Source organism: Aulonocara stuartgranti (genome assembly GCF_965226115.1).
Source record: "Aulonocara stuartgranti genome assembly, chromosome: 6".
NCBI lineage: Eukaryota > Metazoa > Chordata > Actinopteri > Cichliformes > Cichlidae > Aulonocara > Aulonocara stuartgranti.
The window spans coordinates 25023775-25045781 of record NC_138944.1 but is presented as its reverse complement, the minus strand read 5'-3'; the positions used below and the strand labels follow the sequence as shown (position 1 = coordinate 25045781).

Genomic DNA, 22007 nt, shown 5'->3' with positions numbered 1-22007 from the left:
TGTCTCTCATTCAGGCGGGCATTACCCCAGTGGGCTTAACAGCTATTTAAGGATGTGGCCTAATGCCAAATGAATGCCAAGATCATAACATTGAGTGACTGGTTGGTGCCAAGGAAGACTGAAAAGGGCAAAGCTGCCTATTGCATCAATTTCATGTCAAATCACTCATGAAACACAGATACACTGACACTGATAGACTGAAATCTAACATTAGGCTTTCTATACTGAACTAAATCCCTGTTTGTATTATTAAAGGAACATGCATGCTTTCTTTTAACAAAAATCAATGTTACCATTCAGAGCGTTTCATTCGTAACAGCGAAACGTTGCCGAGGCTCTCTCTACATGGCCGTCTTTGTTCCCACTGTCTCAGACACATGCTGCTGAGCCGCGCTGAGCTAACATGAGCCGAGTCGAGCCTAGGGCTGAACACGCTCTCGCACTCACTCCACTTTCACACGGGCTCACATTGCACTGCTGTTTTCTTTAATTAACCCAGAGAGAAAACAGCTGACGGGGTCAACACCTCGCTCCCGCACGGCCACCACATATACGCACCTTTAGCTACTCTCTGAGCGGTCTTAATGACGCTGGTGGAGAAAAGAAATAGACAGCAAAGTAGGAAACGACTAGTGGAGACAACACAAAGAAAAAACCCGTATGTTAATGACATTTTCCAGCACATTTTCCACTTTGTGTAAAAAATCCCGTGGTTTTTGCTGAAGATAGCAGCTCAAAACAGGAAATGGCTCTCATCCCTCCTCCCTCTTGCAGCCTTCCTCCACAGGCCTTCTCAAACACCTTGCACCCCCAGGACCAGACACCTCCAGCCTCTGGCTCTCACATCTTAATGAACGCTGAGGGAGAAGAGACGAAGAGCACATACACTTGGCACAAAACGGGCCAATTTGACTGGGCTTAAAACCTCTGAGCTTTTCAAAGATGAAAAAAGCGGAATTTCTCCCACTCTCCCAAATCCAGAACTCAGGTCTTGTCAGACAACATGTGGAGCGCAATGGGGCCCTAAGACTATTTGTGAGTGGTTTCAGGGGGTTGTAGTGTTTCACAGGGCTTTTAACATAAGGCAAGGCGAGTTATATGCTTTGAAGTGTCTCTCACTCACTGCTGCGTAGTGAAACTGGAGGTTATCCCAGTTGCTTTGTGTATGCACAGGTTTTATTTTATGAAGATGTGGGTTCTGTATATTTTGATCTTTCACCATTCATTTGCAGTCATAATTTCCTGTGAGATAAGAGTTTATTATGAAATGTTAGACAGTAAAGTGTGTACTCACATGCCATTTGATTTCTCCATCTCTTTCAGCTGATCTCTGACTGCCTTGTAGTTGGTCTGAATCAAACGCAGGCGTTCACGACGTTTATCGTGAGCTCTCCTCAGCTCTTCATTTTCCTCCATCTGTAAAGCACAATGGCAACATTCCGTCGTGAGTTGGGTAACTCAAATCAAAGTTAACAGAAGAAGGGAATTTGCCGCAATTGCACTGATACAGCCCATACTGGGCATGAAATATAAGAAACCAACATATTTAAGCTGCTTTGCAGCTGAAACATCTCAGCCTAACAGAAAGCAGCCGGTCAAGATTCATTCCACTTTCCTTGTTTCTCCCAAACAAATGCTTCCACTCCTTCTGGTCAACTGAGGCATCATTAAAATGAGGCGTTTACATGACAAGTCGCTGGTGCCACTGTACACTAAACAGGCCTGCACACTCACACACGCTCACGTTAACCAGCAAAGAAACAAACTCACTGGAGTTACCAACTGATGACAACCGTGTGTTGTGATATGGGGTTGTAGTGGTGGGTTTGTTGCTGTTGACAGCTATTAAAACAGAATGAGATTGGGCTCCTGCTTTAAAGAAGGAGTTAAGAGAAGACAACATATAGATTTTTCTTGTCAGGGGCATCCCTCCTCCCTCATCACATTGACCTTAACAGGGAGAGCAATGGAAAAAATTCTTTCAACAGGCAGGACAAACAGAGGTGGAAAGAGGGTAAGGAAAAAGAGACAGAGAGAAGTAGAGAAAAGAGAAAGAGAACTGAGAAATTAGTACGAGAGAGAGAGAGAGAGAGAGAGAGAGAGAGAGAGAGAGAGAGAGAGAGAGAGAGAGAGAGAGAGAGAGAGGGAGGAAAAGGAAAAGTGAAAGGAAGGGTGCAGGACAGGTTTCTGCTTGAGTGGCCAAGGCTAGGGAGAGTTGTCGAGTGCTTTCTGAAGGGAAGGAGCTTGTTTACTGCTGATATGACACGGCTACCCTGCAGAGAGGGAAATGCGAGCCCTCGGCCCTGTTATTATTAACAAGGACAAAGAGAACAGAGAGAGAGCGCACACAAATATGCGCTGGACACACAATGTGTGTGCACACACGCGCACTGCACATCCACACTGCCGATGTGACAAGTATGGATTTTCCCTAGTGTGGATTATTCACTGAGGACATCTGCAAGACATCGTCAGCCCTTTCGAGCAGCCCCCGACCTCTCAAAAACAGGGCTTTAATGAAAGGGGCCAGACCAGAGCAGTGTTAACTGGTGGAAGTAGAGGCTGAGGGGGGACACAGAGGAGTTGTGGCTGACTGATGGAGGGGCGGCGGGGGGGTGGGATGGTGCAAGTGGCAGGGCATTAGCCACATCATGGCTTCCCAGGCTCCTTATAGAGCTTCCCCCTGGGCAGACCAGCTCTGGTCATCAGGCCACAGACCCTTGCCCACCGATCAATACACCCCCACTCAGTCAGTGAACACATGTGTGGACGTTCTCAAGCTGAAAAATAATTACACAGCAACAGCTACTTTTTACTTCAAAGTGTGAAGTAGAAAAAAAGGAGGGCGTTATTAAAAGAATTGTTTGTTTGTTCGCAGCTAAGGTCAACATGTCAATGGTATGGCTGCCGTACCCAATTTGAAAAGCATTCTGTTGGAAAGGACTGGAAAACTGCACAGCAGCGAACTGAACCAAGCAAAGTACTGCACAGTAAGAGGCTGAAGGTAAGGTCTCAAGTGCAACTGATAGAGGGCATTTTGCTTATTTCCAGAAACAAGCAAAGGACAAAAACCACTAAATCATGCCTTGAACAAATGCCCTCATTAATGTAGTCACGTTTTTCTGTGCATACCTTTGCTAAATGCCCCTCAAACAGCAGACAAGTAAATGGCACTATTAACTAAGACAGTCATGCGTGTTGTCTGAATCTATGTTGAGCATTACTGTCGAGGTGTCTGCCAGTGATGTAATTCAGACACTTCAGATCTGACAAGGAAATGGTGCCTAATGCGTTCCTGGGATTGTGTTCAAAGGGAGATGACCTTTGGATAATCACTCACTCGTTGGTCAGCTGCAAAGATAGAGAGATTTGTTTTTTAAAGGCAGTGAGCTTTAGGGGAAAGTGCAACACGGGGGTGAAAATTAACTTTTTTTCTTTTGCTTGCAGCCAGTTGGAGACACTGAAAACAACACGAGGACGAAGAATAGTCTGAGAAGAACATCACAGAGCACGTGAAGGTTAAAAGACCAATAAAGCTGATTCGTTTAAGGATAAAAAAAAAAAGAAAGAAAAATGGCTGCATCCGCTTTCACCAGAGCGGCTTCTCTCCTGCTGCTTCACTGCCTACGCACACTCTGCTTGTGTGTGCACCCATGTACGTATGTATGTGTGAAAGACACCGTAAGAGAAGGTCACGGAGGAGGCAGTGGCAGCAGTACTGCAATTGAACCACTGTTACTCTCTTGCAGACCTCTATATAAACCAGTAGCTGATAGCAGCAATCATATCTAAGCTAGTGGCCACAGCAACAAGCAGCTCCTTCAAACTGATACTAACAGATGTCACCAAAATATAGCAACAACAAATGTGCTTTTTGAAGCAAACCACTCCTTCGGGTAGTTCAATGTCACTTTGAGAAACACTGTCATGCAGGGATACACAGACAAAAGATGCAAAAAAAGACTAATAAAATAAAGTTCGACCATAAGGAATCAGAGTGAGAACTGTACTCTAAACTTGGGGATAAATAAACTGTTCTAAGAGGGGTGGAAACGATTAAGACATTATATTTATTTGTATACATTGGCAAGTAATTACCTTCAATTGCAGCAGCTCCTCGAGGTCTCGAATCCTCTCTTCTGCCTCTTTTCTCCTCTCACTTCCGAACCCGACGCTGCCAGCTGGAGACAGGGACCTGGACCGCTGCACTGGTGCACCCTGGGAAGGGTAAGCAAAGAAGCACTGGGGTGGGAGCTTGAACAGACTTCATTTACACAGACAGGCACAAACACATGCAGCAATTAACATCTGTAGAAACACTGAGTGAATGCCAATAATGGAATTATCTATGTTCACTCCACTCCCCTCTCACCTTGAGTAAAACATGAGCATTGTCTTTCTTGGTACACACATATGCAGACAAAAACAAACACGCTGCCAGAGGAATAAAGCAAGCTCGAGCAGCAGTCCACAGAAGCTGAAGGGAGGAGGTTCACTCTTGTGTGTGTGTGTGTTTGGAAGCAGGAGTTGCAAGCTGAGAGCAGCAAAGGTTTCTCCCTGCGACTGGCTAATGAGTATGTTCATTTCCATTTACATTGTTTCTTTGACAATAATGATGTCCCATTAGGGGAGACTAAAGGGGCTATAGATTCCAGAATGTGCTGGGCTTCATTACAAGAGGTGGTCAGGGAGGCCGCTCTAATTGCTCTGCTAGGGGCCTCCAGGTTACACTTGATAGGACAACTGGAAGAGCCGCCGATTAGGAGGGGGGGTGCAGTTTGCTTGCCAGCCTCTTCTGTAGAAATAAATAAAGAAATGGAGAATTGCTGGGGCTGCGCTGTAGAAAAGCGGTGGGAACAATATGCTAGTGGAATATGAATATGAAAGGATAGGAGGCCCTCCTGTAGCGCCGGGCAGGGCTGACCAGATGGCAGGCTAAAATATGCAATGCGACTAAATGCACAACAGTCCTTGGGTAGAGAAAGATGAGCAGTACAGGAGGAGGAGGTGGTGCTAAAGTGATGAGGTTAATGAGAGGATAGCAGATCAGTTAAGCCTAACCCCCCACCATCCAAAAAATATGTATTTTGATTGCTGTTGACAAGCTCTCTTGCCTATTAAAGTCATTAAGATTTCAGCCTTTTCTGATATTGCAACACCTGTTGTTACGGCTGAAACAAGAAAATATCTCATGCCCTAGTGTCCTAAGCAAAATCATACACTAATCAAGCACTGGGGGAACCAAACACATCTTGGTGCTTGACCGGTGGGGATTTATGCTTCAGTGGGAAACTGCAAACTCCCGCTGAAACCCACACCCTCCTGGTGTAACCTCCTTAGAATTGTAACTACAAGTCATCTTGACGCAGCGCGCAGCTACTGTGATTGGCCTGTTCCGTACCATTGATTCCTCCTGTGCATTCCTGACTACTTTATCGCAGCAGTTTTTGAATATATCAGCAAGAGATCAACAATCGTCTCAGTCTGAGGAATAATAAACATAGCATCAATATAAGGACTCAAAAATGTCAGCAAATTCCAGGAGGGACATGGTACATTCTGACGGCTGTTTTTAAAAAGTCCTGACATTTTATTTGTTTCAAACATAAATGCAGGCAACAACGTCAGTCATTTACGTAGGATATGTCAAAGATTCCCTGCAGAAGCCAAATCACACCTTACTCTGTCAGCACAACAAATAGCGCAACTTGTACATGTGCTCACAAAGCAGCTTGGCAAACTTTAAAATAACATTGCCTGAAAACTCTCCACTCTCAAAAGTGAGTGAAAAAAATATTTTTGCATGATAATTCATAACACATCAGTAATATCTTCCCCACTCGCTGTCTGAGGAGGGTGCACAGTATCCTGCGGGACCAACATCACCCTGCGCGCCACCTTTTCCATCTGCTGCCCTCAGGGAGAAGGTACAGGTCTATACAGGCCAGAACATCCAGACTGGCCAACAGCCTGTATCCACAGGCTGTGAGGCTCCTGAACTCTCTGCCCCCCTCTCACGGACAATAACCATATCCAACTTCTTAATAGCAATGAACTGGTCTGCATTGGTGCATCATATCTTTATTCTCTTCCCCCCCCCCCCCCCCCCTCTTTCTTAAATAGATAACTATCATATCTGATATCATATCTCACAGTACAATAATATTGAATGGGTTGCATTGTTGTATTTTGTCATGTTTCTCAGGTCTTTGTCTGAATTTCTACGAACATTATTGCTAAGGATTGTCTTATTGCATTGGAGTCACACTGGGTTAAATATGTACACTTGGGTTTTAAGGGGTATTTATTATTTTCTTCTTTTTTTTGGGTTGTATGGAAGCCCCAAACGCAATTTCATTGTTCTTGACAATGACAATAAATAAATAAATACTAAATACTAATACTAATGTTGTTACATGGCAACATGGAATACATGAAAACAATGGACTCTGCTTTCTTTGCATTGCTCCTCATGAATCCCTTGTGTATGGGTCTGCAACTCAAATCATTCACATGAGGGCGAACTTCACCTATTTAGAAGGACACTAACAGACAGCAGATATTGTTCAGTGAATAGCAACTGCTGCAAAATGCTAATTGACATGTTTAAAAGAAAGGGATTAGACATTAAGACTTTTTTTATTGTAACTTAAAAAACGCATTTGTCACTTAATTAGTTACTGTATAACACATTTCCTTTAGTTTTAACATCACAGAATGTGTATTTAAAACAGAACATCTGCTTGTGACATTAATATATACACGATGTACGTGTGCTGGGAAATGTGCTCTGAGGCTACAGTTGACTCCAGTGACCTGGCGGCCAGGTTTTGCTAACATGCCTGCATGGGTGCCAACCATGTGTTCTAACTCAGCCTTAATGACTCTATGCAACTAATTAGCAGATTGATCTGCATATTCCTGATGAGTGGCAGGCCAACTGGCTTAGTTTGTCTGTACAAGGGGGAAACACAGATTCCAAAAGGGGAATCCAAACCAACTCGAAGTCCTAAACCTAAAAGTAAAGATGAGCAATTATAAAGTGCATGACATACTGCAGACAAACTCTAAACTGGGTTTCAGGTAGAAATATAAATTGTGAATGATATTTACTACTTAACCTGATCACAGTAATTATTAATGAAGGTGAGAACCACGTGAGACAAACTGCGTGCTTGTCTAAAGTCCACGGTAAATTAATAAAATGGTGACACTGACTAATGACTGACATTTTGGTGCAGATGTTCTCTCTGGTCCAGTTGGACGCCTGACTGCTGCTGGACCCGAAGACGCATGAATGCCCTTTATTTGTGTGGGAAGCTCTGTGTTGCGGCATTGATGTTAATGTTCCACAAGACAGGCCTGAAGGATAAAAAGCAGAGAACACGAGACACAGAAGGCTGTCCTCGACATTTACCTCAGCTCGGCAGCTGTCTGGTGGTCATGGCCTGACCTGTGTATAACACCCTGTAATGGCTTTGTAAACATGAGAGTGCAACGCAGAAGGAGGGACAGAGGGCACATAGTAAGAAGGAAATGAGGGAAAAGGTCTGTAACTTAAAAACCGGATTTACTGAGGAATCAGCAGAGGAAAGAATCATTTCACTGAGTGCCCGCCTCCCTTCACCTCTCCTCCACTTTCTATCTGACAGAGACACTGAGTCACTGTCCTCAATGGGTTTCTTTATGATTGCACTAGCCTGTTATGAGTGCATCTGGAGAGTAATTAAATGTGTTCACGTTCCCTGATGACTATACATACAAATGAGCACTGTTACTAAGCAAACTTTAAAAACAAATGCTCAAGTTTGAGCTCAAACTTGAAGTAAATCATGCTGAAAAATGGTCCACTCTGTATAATGTTAGCAATTCACAGTGTTGTTTCTAATAAAAACTCTAAACAGTCTGGAACTTGAAAATACAATTTTTCATGAGGTCTTTCAAATCTAATTTTCCACATCAAAGTAAACTTTCTTCACTCAAATCATGTGACACACACACACACACACACACACACACACACACACACACACACAACACACACACACACACACACACACACACACACACACACACACACACACACACACACACACACCAAGTCTCTCAAGTTCCTTGAGACATAGTTTTTTTGTTTGTTTGTTTTTTAATGGCTAACATCATTATAACACTTACTGCATGCACCCAACACAGTCGGACATGCACCACTCTGCACTGTTTATAGACGCAGCCAATAATCCCACTTCACTGTGGGCATTGAGTAAAATAGCAGAAATCTGATTCCAAGGGGGAAACAGTATGCTGAACAGAAGACTCGTCTCATCAGCTGCTGACCTTCCAGTTTGTTATTCCAGTTTAAATGGAGTGGTATGAATCGTAATGAGGCATAAAAAGTTTATAGTTTTTTTGGACCATCATCGTGCTTCTAGAAATTATTCAAGATTTACAGAAAGGCTGGACATGTTTTATGAAGTTTACATGTTTTAAAGTAATAACCGGAGTTCTTATAGCTACTAGCTGAGAGACGTGAACGTGCCACTGTGCTATGTGAAAGAATGCCACTTTAAAGATGCCACTTTGTAGTCGCCACTCAGAAAATAAAACGCATCAATCTTAAATTTCATTCAGTTAAATAATAACTTTATTTCATTTAAAGGAGTTAGTTCAATTCAAAGCTCTCCATCTTTCATCTGACATCTGTTTCTGTAAATGTTGGCGCGGCAGCTCTAATATGATCATGTGCCTGCATTAAAATCTCATTTGTAAACGTATGTATAACACACAGTAAATGTGTGGTCAGAGGCAGTGACAGGCAGGATTGCATTTATAATAAATGAAAAGCCAAGCTGACGTTTACTGAAACTGATGACAAATGCCCCGATTTCCATTCAGTAGATCTCATTATGATTCACGTTATTAGTCAGTATAATAGAATATCAAAAAAAAAGTATTTACACACTGATTTTGGATATCAGCAGCAGGATCAACATTGGCGCATGTTTATGATAATGAATTATAGGTGGATAGTACACCAATTATGTGTTTGTGAGTTGTGTGCCCTAAGGCAAGCATAAAGGAAGCTCATCAAATGTCAATACTATTTATTTATTTTGCACGGTATAATTACATTACACAAATAGACTGCCAGAACAGAAGCGCTTCGATTTAAGATACAATGAGGACAGCGGCTTAAATCAAACAACGTGTCTTCAGGCCAGCTTTAGAGTGAGTGAGGCCATCTAGAAACATGTCCTGCCAAACTTATGAGTTGGATACTGAGAAGATCAAAAGCTTCTTTCTTGTTCATAATGTACTGCTGAAGCGATAAATTAGCCAGTGCCTGAGCCCAAGGCATGCGTGAAACCAGCAGCACACGCCGGCTTGGTCACAGTAGGAGGGGCATCTGTGTGTGTGTGTTGGGAAGTTCAGGACAAAGGTTGGCAGGGGCTGGGTCTGATAAATCATATGATTCTAGAAAGACAGTTTCCTTTATATCCCTTCTCTGTGGCTTTGATCTAATCTGAACAAAACAGTAATGGATAAGTGAGGGTATGTTAGCTGCTCATCCACGTGTTGGCTTTGACATAATTACCAGAAGCATGTTCTGACCTACCTGTTGTCTTCTAATGGAACTGGCAGATCTCTGATGGAAAGTACTATCCTCTGGCCTGGGACATGAACCTCGAGTAGAGGCCTGGTCAGGGCTAGACTTCTGGGCTACCGCATCAACCTGCTCTGACGCCAACGCCTGTGAGAAAAGAGATGGCGCATATGTTGGTGCTTGAAAGGCTGAAAAGAGACGACTAAGATAGGCTGATGGAAAACAGAGCCTTGGTTTGGTGACAGCTGTTATTTTGTCATGCTTATGTCCGGAAATTTAAAAATATTATCCATGTTATTCCTCAAAGTTGAGTATTTCAGCTGTAACAAACACACCCACTTAACCATATTTGCTTGTCAATGCAAATATCTAATCAGCCCATTACATGGTAGCAGCTCAATTCAATCAGGCATGTAGACGTACTCAAGACAACATGCTGAAGTTCTAACCGAACATCAGAATGAAGAAGAAAGGTGATATAAGTGACTTTGAATGTCACAAGGTGGCAGACATGCTAGTTTGAGTATTTCAGAATCTGATGATCTATGGGGATTTGGCTGCTCAACCATCTCTAGGTCTTAGAGAAAACCATCCAAAAATGAGAACATATCCACTACGCAGGAGTTATCTGGGCAAAAACACTAGAGAAGAACAGAAAGACTACTTCAAGTTTATAAGAAGGCAAATTAATTAACCACCTTATCGATTGGATTACAACCAAGGTATACAGAAGAGCAGCTCTGAATGTACAACATGACAAACCTTGAAGGAAATGGGATACCACACTGGGTCCAACTTGTGTCAGCTGAGAACAGAAAACTCAGATTACCACTCGCACGGGCTCCGCAAAACTGTCAATAGAAGATTGGAAAAACATTGTCTGGTCTGATGGGTCTTGATTTCTACTGTGACACTGGGATGGTAGGGCCAGACCTCCGCATAAGTAACATCAAAGCATCGATCCATCCTGCCTTGTATCAATGTTTCAGGCTAGTAGTGGGATGTGGTGGAACGGGAGATTCACATCAAAGATGTGCAGCAACTGTGTGATGCTCCCATGTCAATATGGACCAAAGTTTCAGACAAATATCAAAATATCAGCACCTTATACAATTAATGCCATAAAGAATTAAGGCAGTTCTGAAGGATAAAGAGGATCTAACACATACTAGCAAGGTGTACCTAATAAAATGGATATGTTCTCTTTAAATTAACAGCAAGCTATTAATGAACCAATATCAGGCTAATGTATTTTTTTATTGCTTAATTCAGTTTAAAGTTTGCTTAAGCTTAACCAAAGCAGAATACAGTCTGCCTTTAATTCTTTCCACTGTAAAAAATACTTTTTTAAAATAATGTTTTAAATCTTTAATCTTCTTTGTGTACTTGCAGCAGTCATGTACTGCATTGCGTTACAAATGTGATAACAGTTTGTCCACCATGTAGTTAAAAAGAATGGCAACTTTAGCTCACTGCAGTCAACACCCAGATATCTCATCTAGTCAAGAGATAATTAACCAGCAGCTCCACTATTTCGGAAAAAAGTGTATAATGAGACACTTTGGGACAAAATACTAACACAATCAAGACTAACCAGAGGGGGTTTCTGTATGTACAGGGCAACAACTGTCACCTTCAAACTGCCCATGTCACTCAAACTTTAATCTCTACGCTTAAGCTACTGTTGTGTTGTTATGCTGAGTGTGCGTTTTTGTGCAAAGATATTATAGCTTTAAGGACAGCATGACTTTTAATCCACTGCCAAAAGGCCACGTGCTGTATAGGCAGTTTTTATCAAGTCAGACAAGCCCTTTTATAGTTCAAAAACTCATCCACATACCTCTTGACTGTATCACCTGCACATATTCACGCCTTTTCTTAAATCGCTAATAAGAAAAAGTGTGAAACTAAAGAGAAAAGAAAAGCTTCACCTGCTGCTATCAACAACACTTTGACTCAACACATCAAATTGAAGCTCTTTGACAAACAAAGGCCTTCACCACCATGTTGTACTGGGAGGCCAAGTTGTGAAGAAAACCACACAGGATGTCATCACCTTTTTTCCAACAAGTCCTGATTGCATTATCAGAAACCTGGCATCTGGGCGTGACCTTGTTAACTGCCAGGGTAATCAACTTTAACCAAAGGGGAGGAGAGGGGATGATAAATTATTAGTGAGGAAGATTTTGTTCATGTTTTATTAAATTGGCCTGTCAAAGGGGGTTGGTCAAATTATCTGGGGCCTCGTTTATTGGAGGCCGGCCATATTGGCGCATCTGTTACAATTATTTATAATTTCCAGGCAGGCAGGAGGATGGAGTGCGTTTTTCGGCATCAGCCACATAAAGCAATTTAGAAATTAACTGATGCGGGAGCGTCTGACTTTTCTTCCTCGCGAATTCTCTCTCATCGCCCTCCTGATTTTCATCCAGCGGAAAACAGGAAAGCCGGGAAGCCGTTAAAAGAGCAACAATATATATATAAACGGAAAAAAAAAGACAAACAGATTACACGTAGCTTAGAGTAAACCAAGAGACGGCACGGGAGCATGAGATTGACAGAGGAGAAGAGAGCATGCAGGTGTGGTGAAAAAAATAAATAAAAAGAGCAAGAGATTGGGAGGAGGCTGAGGGAGGGAGGGGAGGAGGAAAAAAAGAGAGAGAAAAGCCGGTCTTGGTAATTACTGAACACGATTAGGTTCTTGGGGGAACTTGTCTGGCACTGGCGGCCCTCACATGTGAGGATGCGGCAGGCAGGACCATATGGAGCGAGGCTTGTGATTGTGCTCCCTGAAGCTCGTGACCCGTCTGCTGCCGAGCCCTTGAGCTGAATGTGAAATGAGACTTGCCAGGCCTAATGTTCTACACATGCACCATTTATGCCACAAAACAAATCTGATCACTGTTAATTATGGAGTAGCTATAATCAGGAGGGGCTCCCCACCCACACGCACACACCCAAAGCCACTCACTGCATGGATACACAAACGCATGCTCACACAATCGCATTCGAATAGAATGAATGGAACGACAGCATATGTGAAAGTGATTGGATAGGCCTGAGAAGTGAGGACTTTAAGCAGTGCACTCTCAGGCCTGGTGCACTTTGTATTCAAGATGGTGAGTCTTCAAAGAGCATGTGTCTTTGTGCATAGATGGATGAGTGTGTGTTTTAACTGGCAGCGCAGTGGAGGGGGACTTAATAGAAGGACGGCACACAGTGAGTAGGAAGTAGGTGCGTGTATGTTTTCGGAGTGTGTACCCAGCCCTGAGTCCTCCCACACAGTCTGTTTGACCCGGGTGTATGTGCTAGAACGAGTGAGTGTATGTCTCTGCAGCGGCACATGGCTGTGCTTCATTAATGAGGCGAGCTGTGCTACACAGAGTTTCTCATCTAATGAGAGCAGTTGAGCTTGTAAAACACACCACTGGCATCTATGTCATTAGTATGTCTCTGGCCCTGGACGTGGGCCAGCTCCAAACACTCACCCACCCACTCACACGCACACACACACACATGTTGACAACAATATTTACTACTAATACACACCCAAAACTCAAACTCATGTAGGTAATACTATTTAGTGATAATACAATCAGCACACATAACATTAGTCACTGACAAAAAAATGCATTTTAAGCATTAATGGAATTCAAATGAAAAAAGAAACGTGTGAATACAGCCACGTGTTTACAATAAAGATTAATATACTTTAAAGTAGGTCCTGCGAGTTTAGTTAAAGGAAGGGCATTCGTCTTAATGGCTCAGTCACACTAGAGCAAAAATAGGACAGAGACTCCTTGCGCCTAGGAAAAAATCGGTGGTTGCTCGGTGAAAGCAGTGAATTGTTTTTGCTGTCTTAGACTGATTGAAAGTTGTTGCGGTGACCAACTGGTTGCCCATAAGCTGAGGCTGTTCTAAGTAGTTAAAGTAAAGTAATAAAGTAGACATATATTCACAGATTTAATCCCAATTAATCACTATTTTGTCACAGATTGCATATAATTGCCCACTTGACTCCGTTTAGCAGGCTGATTCTGTCTCATTGTCTCTTGCACCAAAATCGCTTTGAAGACTCCAACTGACTGCAAGTGGTGATAGACCTAGTGTCTGCCTCGAAGCAACCATTTCGAAGGCAACAAGATTGCAAGTTCATTGCACATGGTTGCAATAACTTTGGTTGCAATAACTTTGGTTGCAATATGGTCTCCAGTCACCGTTTTCCTCATTGTGACTGTAGCATGAATGAAAACAAGGCCTGTGCCTTCAATCACATTTTCACAAAGTACAATGATGAACATTCAAAGCTAAATTCATATATGAACTTATTTCCTCTCTCCTTATTTTAATTGAACTTAATTTCATGCTTATTAGGGTTAGCAATATCGTAGCAATTTGGTACTACCGTGATACCTTCCCCACAATAGCAATGCTATCATTATACAGTAGTTTTGATACTCACTTACACATTTCTTTATTGCGTTAATTTTAAAATGCAATGTAAAGCTAGAAGATCAGGACGTCATGCCATCTACAGCCTGACATGGAGATGTTTGCACCACTTTATAAACCTGCTTTTTGATTTGCTTTACCCTGCTATCAGCCATTTTTCACATCACCACAATTCAGTTACCTTTAGTTCAGTTTACCATCTTTCATTTGGGAAATGCAATATATTGTCAATATTTAATTGACTTAAATATTGACAATATATTGCAAAACACTTCTTATGTGGTGCAACATAGTTAACATTCCTTAATCCTTGTGTTATTTTACAGAGAACTACAAAATCTAAGAAATTAAAAATCCAAGGTCTGCAAAGTGCTTAAAAATACAGAAATAAAAATTACAATACTGAGACAAGCTGGACAACATACTAAACTCATCCTCATGCCTTTTTGAGTGTCTATTCAACTTCTAGCTGAAAGCTGATTTCATATTTCTTCGTGGCATTATGTTTTCACCCTTTTCAGCCGATGACTGCCATTAATGATGATGATGATCAAAAGAAATGCCTCACCAAAGCCAAAGGTGACCTGACAAAAACGGTGGGTGTATAAATTTATGCACGTGTGAGCGTCTCACTAGCACTTTAATTACACATCTAAAAGCGTTTAAATTAGCCAACATTAATAAAAACCCAGGAGCAGATGTTAAAAAATGATCTCAGCAAGATAAGGGAGATGCAACGTGTGGGGTTCATTCAGTATATTAAAAAAAAAACAGGGGGGGGAAGGCTCGGTCATGTCTCTAAATGTTATTTCTGTGCTTCAGGCTTAGTATGAGACCTTACTGCATTTCATGTATCATTATATTAAAGCGGCATTCAAATGTCTATAGACATAGTTTAAAGAAAAAACACAGGTGTTATGTTAACATTATTGTTGTCCTATTGAGATAATGAGACAAACCAAAGCAAACAAAAAGAAAAAAAAACACAAACCTTGTATAAATGTTTTTTTTTTTTGTTGTTGTTTTTTTAAATAGGCCATTAAAAAAAGTTTCAGTAAACATTTCAAAAGACACAGGTGCTTCTTCCCATTATATTTAGACCAAACTTTTCTGGATTGAATGTGAATGCCTAATTTTCTCTTTCCAATGTTGATGAGAGAGTAACCACTGCTTTGAATGACTGCCCACATAATTAACAACTTACCACTCATTTACTGCGGTGATGATTCCAGAAAGCCTGAGGTCTGCTGTGGATTCTAATGTTGGTCTTTAATCACAGCTCGGCTCTGATAGTAGCCAAACTCTAACTAAACTACAGTAAATACAAACGATGCAGTTAAACGCTTCTGAATAATGAAATGTTCAGACTAGCTAGTTTTCTGTCCGCTAATGAGGGAGCCTGCTTTGCATCTAGATTGCGATGGTGACCACCCAACCTGGCAACCCAAGCCTCCCTAACCTGGCAATTTCACAGCAGCTCGTTGTGCATGGAGGTCATCCAGGTGCCTGATGATCAGCCAGGCCCTAAAGCTAGAAGATCAGGGCATCGGGCCATCTACAGCCTGACATGGAGATGTTTGCACCACTTTATAAACTCAAACACAGGCAAATACCCACACACTGGACAACTACCTAAGCACAGGAGCAATTAGCTGACTTTTGATGTACTAAAAAATGGTGACAATCTATCTACATACAAATATAGATCTTAGAGAGACAGACTGATAGATGTAGTATTTATATTTTAATTTGTGGATAAATAACAAAAATAGATTTAACAGATAATAGATTTACATTATTCAAGTAGAAACCAGCCTGATTAAAATGAGTTGAGCTGTGTGGTCACGCCACACACTGCCCACATTTGAGCCTTTGTAAAGTCTTGTTCAGCTTCCTGTAAAGAGTTAACTTTGCATAAGACAAGCGAGAATGCACAATCCTGGTGTGCGGCATGGAAATGTAACACACAATAGGTGTTATTCCTCTCACCCCAACCCCTCCTTTATCCCCGCCCCCACCAAAAACCACTGCGGGTGGGGTGTTCAAAGCCGTCGCTCCGGTCCATATTCAAATGAGCACTGTGTCTCCCCCCCTGTGCTCCTGTTGCGATCAGTACTTTGATCACCTCCAATAGTAACTTCCACCAAAACATTTAAAATTAAAATCAAATCTGCCTTAACAACCCGAGCATTTGAATTTAACAGGTGTTCGGGAGGAAGTTGTTACAGAATTCGCGATTATGTGCTCGGATACACACACACACACCTTCAGTCAAACACACAACTATGAAGACAGACGTACCCACACGTACGCATAACCTGTCAGTGAAATTAGAGAGTGGGAAATAGAAAACCCTCCTGACTGAGCGCTATACCTTGGGATACCTGATCTGTTCACTTTGATGTCGGCGGGTAAGAAAGTTACAAAAAACAAATCAGCCAGACAGCAGCTACATGTGTTCGGTAAACAAAAGTTATCATTTATTCTTAGCTTTGGTTATATATATGATTTTTTTCTAATTATGTCCCAGCCCTGAGAATTGTGTGAGCTGACTTTTCACTGTAAGAGACAAGAAAACATGCACACATATATCAGTAAGTCACAATAAAACTACCTGCCTTAAAATGGTGCATGACACACAAAAAATTAAAAGCCCCCAAAAACATCTGCATAAATACCCAGAATTTCCCAGCAGCACACTGCATTGTAACGAGATGATCGATGTTATTCACTTCACCGGTCAGTGGTTTTAATGTTGTGGCCAGTCAGTGTATGTGCCCACACTACACACACAGAGCACTAACTGCATCTACTCTAAATGTAGTATTAATTACTGTGGGAACACTACAGTACTGTATTTAATTACTGACTAAATGATCCATTTATATTTTACCGCTGGTTAAATTAAGAGGGTTAAGTGAGACAGGTTCATTGTAACTCACTTAACATTTGAACTGATATCTTCTAACTTGCACAGTCTGGGAGCAGCACTTTCAGAAAATCAGCCAATCAAATTAACGAATTAAACGCTGCGGAGGCAGAAAAACATTTCTTCGCTGCTGCAAAAATATTGTCTTGTGCTGCATCAAATGGAGTTATCTGAAGGAGGAAACTGGAATGGTAAGTCGTAGAGCAGAAGAGACCGAGAGGCTCCTTAAAATGTCAAGTGGTGTGCCAGAGAACTGCTGATGGAATAAAGTGTCTCAAGATTTTAATTTTTTCCCCAACCAAGTGTCTGACACTGTGTGGTCTACCACCTATCGTCATATCGTTAGCAGTTACTAAAGGCCTCTATTGCCTTGGGGGCGATTGGTTCAAAAGGCACAACGCTAAAGCCAAAGTCCCGCTGACTGACAGATGTAGAATTGTAACTCTAACATCATCTTCAAAAACATTATGGAGGTCCAATTAAATCACCTCTCTCCACCTCTTACGTGGCTTTGCTGTCTGACCCGCGTGTGTTAAAAGGACTTCCAGTTACTTGGGTAGGAGGGGAGAAAGGCGATATCTAAAGTATGTTATTCAGAGAGTGCGCGTATGCCTAGGACTGGCGGTGAGAGAAGATCAGATAGCGGACATAAAAGACACTGGTGCTCAGAGAGATGGATAGATCAAGGGTGAACTAGAGCAATATCAAACGAATGATTCTGAGTTAAAGACCACCACCACAGGCCATGCTGGGGCCAGTCAGTTATTACTGTGCCTGCAGGTCCACCTACACATTGACATCTCTGTACCTTGGGACAATTAGATATTAAGTCCAGGCAAGCAATTGACAGAATTATCAAACTATAATGTGTTTGTTGTGAAACAAATGCATATCATAGATTGGCATACTTGCTATACTAAGATGTTTTTATGCATTTGCTCATTAAGGCCTTTTTGGAAGACATAGTGAAGAATGAGAATAGTCCTTACCTTAAAGTTGGTTTGTTTTTGAGGAGAGGGATAAATGGCTGTTAGCTGAGGCTGTTGTTGCAGCTGCAGCTCCTGTTGAAGTTGTATTTGTTCCTGCTGCTGCTGTTGTAGGCCAGCTTGGAGTTCTAAGATCTGTTGGTCTTTCTGCGCCAGCTGGCTGCTCAGCTCCTGGTGACTCTGGCGGAGCTTGGCCTCACTAGACACGAGAGCCTGGTAGCACTGACTCAACTCTTTGTATAGCTGTCAACAAATATATATAAGCCAGAGAGGTTTAAAATCCAAGCAAGAGGGAATGGAAGGGTCAGATCGATGGGAGAAAAATGACAAAAACCACTCATTAGGTGACATTAAGACTGTTATATTCAGTAATAGAAAAATTAGGATAAGCTAAATAATCTAAATAGGGAAAAGAAGTTGTTAACAACACGTGTCCCAAATGATTTATGTTTGCAAAATGTCTTTCTCTATGATTCCTCCACGTGCATGGCAAAGTAGTATGCTGCAAACCCAGTCACAGTAACAGGAGACTTCAAGAAAAAATGATTTTCTGGCAGACACAAAAATAATTGTAGGTTACAGCTAGCTTGGAAATAAATCACCACAGTTGGTGAGGCCTGAGTGAAGCGCGATGAAGAGGTTATAACACTGTTGAGTTTGAGGTTGGGTGTGTGTGTGTACTTGTGAGTACCTGCTGATAGGAGGTAGCGTCAGCAGAGTGAGCCTCTTCTTGGTTCCGCAGAACTCGCTGTGTGTCGAGGTTGAGTCCTTCCAGTTGCTTAATCAGGTGGCTCTGCTCCGCTGCATGCTCTGTGCTCCGTCTGTACAGCGTCTGCACTTCCGCAAAATCACGACTACACACAGGCACTCGCATTACACGTTATGCAAAGTCATACAGTACACAACAATAATGTGCTGCTTACATTAAATATTGTGGATTTAGTTATATTTTTTTATATAACTATAACTACGTATTCAAGGTGAGAAACATAAAGGTCGTGTACTGATATTAAAATAACTATTTAAACAAGTATGCCAGAGAACCTGAATTAACTCAGTTTTAATCCTTTTGGGTTTTAAGATAATAGCACATGTGTTACAGCTGTAAAAGTCTAACTTTTGATAAATATGCAACTCAAATTCATAAGCCTTTATCATCATCAATGCCTAAATGCACAACAAAACTATAGAGCAATAACAATCATAAAGTTGTATGCACATTAAATTATTGTAATGTATTTATGACAGCAGATTTCCTTCTTTCGTCAACAGCAGCTACATTTCTCAACATACCAAAATTCATCAGCACCAAAAGGTCATTTCCATCTTGTTTAGTATCCACCAGTGGAATTACCACAAAGCGCTTCTCAAACTTGTAAGGAAATCTTTAATCACCCTGCTAAATCCACAAGAATAGTCTATAACCCTGGTGTGACTGACATGTCAGACTGCCTCTGGCATTAAAACAGAAAAGTAGTTAAAAAAGGTTGAGATTACCACTAAGGCTCCTACAGTTCTCACAGTTTTTATCATATCGACTAAAGCTTAGCCAAAGCCTGCCCTGTTCCCTCTTCTCTCTCTTTTAAAGCATATCCACTATGCAGGGCTTATCAAGTGGCTTTAGGTGGGCCAGAGTGGAAGAAATCTGTGTCACCCCCAAGCCTCACAGCGAAGGAAGCAATATACCCACTCCTCCATGCAGTAACCCATGTAAATCGAGGTATACACATATAGTACGTCTATAGCGGACAGAATTATACTTTAACTAATGAAATTAGCCATAAATATCACCTATTAGGGTTTGGATGTTGCAAGAACAGAGACACTATCTCAGCTGGTACAACTTACCAAAGGTGATCAAGTTGTTCATGTTTAGTTGCCAACTCTGTGTCTTTGGAGGAAAGCAGAGCTTCTAGGCTGCTACTGTGGCTCTGCAAGGCAGTCAGCTCCTGACAGGTGTTGTGCAGTTTCTCCTCTAGATCCTGGTGTAGAAGAGTAATAACAATGATTTTGTCAAATTTAGAGGCTAACCTTAAATGAAATGCTTTAAGTATTAGAATTATTACGTCAACTTTGTCAGTGTTTATTTTCTATGGCAAAATCCTCAAACCAACGCAGACCAGCATCGTTTCATTTACTGACTCTGCAATCAAATTTAAAATAATTCACTTGTCACATTACTTTGACTGTCTGTCTACAAATAAACAAATAAATGATTCTGAAATTTAAAAAGTGACAGAAAAGCAAGGAAACTAGGTCTCACTTCTTAGCCCTGAATTACCATGCCTTCTTTAACACTTGTAATAAGTCGGCCACAATTTGTTACTTCACAGCAACTAGCCATACTAGTTGCTGTGAAGTAATCGAATAGCAAAATTTAGATTTAGTTCTAACATGACAGTCGATCTGAAAATGTTTTTATTGTGCTTTTGTGCTGTTTCTTTGTATATAGGAGGTGCAGACAAGGCGTTAGTTAGCTTTGCTTTAATTTAAAAAAACCATTTAATTGCAGCAGATTAAACAACATCAAACATGTACAGGTCACCAAACCCTGAATTCATCCGACGCTAATTAATATCAAGCAAATTATGTGACGAATGCTATAAGAAATTATTATAAATTATTATATAATTATATCGGTCACATTTTTTTCACGTATAACACATCTTTGCGGCTCTGTATTTGCAGAATATTCCTCCACCGCTGTTCAAGTTAAGAAAATACTAAAACTATGCAGGTGTATCTTAACAGTACACACAGGTCTACATTAAATGATAAATTCCCGAATAAATCTTTGCCATGTCAAACAAATTGGCATGATGTATCCCCTGCGCATCTGATATTTTCCATCACCAAGTTTCAAATCAATGTATGACACAAAAAATAATAAAAAATCATAAAACAAGTGGAGTGTCTTAGGCTGTGATGGATGTGCATACACTAGTCACTGGGCTCATCCCATCCAAGAGTAATTACTCTGCAGCTCTAACTTATTCAAGACTCTCTGTCTGATTCCATTTGACTAGGGGAGCAATATGTTTCAATATGATTAGTCGATAAGGAAGGGGAGGAATGTGAGGTTCTTCTGTAGCTTTTACTTCCTGAGAATCTAGGAAATAAAATTTGAAATGTAAAAAAATAAATAAATAAATAAATACAATTTTCAAGAACTGCAATTTGATTGGTTGAATGTTTAAACAATAGCACAGTTGATGTCTTCTCGAATTTTCATGTTCACAGAGAGAAGAAGCACCGATCCATAATGATGATCAGAGCAACAGATTCTGAAATTTACTTGCTTGCATTTGGATAATGAAACACACCTGACCACAAACTCTTGAACCAACAGGCCAATGACTTAATGGAAGCTACTTTCGGTTTGGTCTGCTTAATTCTTGTTTTTCTTTTTCTTTCTTTCTTTTTTAAACCACAACTCAGGAAGATCTGTCTGCCCTACGTTAAATCATAACTTTGTCCTTCCTTTGAGTGCAGTCCCTGTTTATTTAATTCTGTGCTTTGCTACAGAGATCTTTTTATATTCACAAGCTGAAGAGGATAGGGTGTGAGGGATCAGAAAGTTCAAGGTGTGTGTGAGTGCCTTTGTATTTGTGTGGACCTGTCCCCACATTCATACCTTTATTCTGGTCTGGGCAGTATCCCTCTGGTCTCGTTGGCTGTTGGCCTGCCTCTGATTCTCCTCCAGGTCAGCTTGCAGGGCGGCGCAGCGGGAAGCTAATCCTTCTTTCTCCTCCTCTAGAGCCTGCACCACCTGCCGCTCCTCCTCCTCTTTCCTCCTACATTTTGTCTTCATTTCCTGAATAAGGAAGGCGTGTGTGTGTGTGTGTGTGTGTGTGTGTGTGTGTGTGTGTGTGAGAGGAGTAGAATGGGGAGGGGGTCAATAGGGCCAAATAAACAATGGCGACGAAAGAAGAGAAAAAGAAAAAGTAGCATTTCAAACTGAGAAAATGAAAAAAGAAAACTGCAAAGATCCAAAAAGAGAAGCAGCCCACGGGGTTGAGGCTGAAATGAATATGTAAAC

At 41.4% G+C, this 22007-nt stretch overlaps 1 protein-coding gene across 3 annotated transcripts in view; it reads right to left on the bottom strand.

The window, feature by feature from the left end:
- Positions 1-22007, bottom strand: part of cntln (centlein, centrosomal protein) — a 93148-nt gene that overhangs the window by 60025 nt on the left and 11116 nt on the right. For 2 of the 3 annotated variants that reach the window (XM_082536834.1, XM_082536835.1), the window contains exons 6-12: positions 21603-21782; positions 19817-19950; positions 18660-18822; positions 17972-18211; positions 9614-9748; positions 4099-4218; positions 1295-1416 (exon numbers count right to left, since the gene is read on the bottom strand). In XM_082536834.1, the coding sequence (XP_082392960.1) occupies positions 1295-1416; positions 4099-4218; positions 9614-9748; positions 17972-18211; positions 18660-18822; positions 19817-19950; positions 21603-21782 (1094 nt within the window). The remainder of the gene's footprint in view (positions 1-1294; positions 1417-4098; positions 4219-9613; positions 9749-17971; positions 18212-18659; positions 18823-19816; positions 19951-21602; positions 21783-22007) is intronic. The other variant, XM_082536836.1, reaches the window with a different exon arrangement.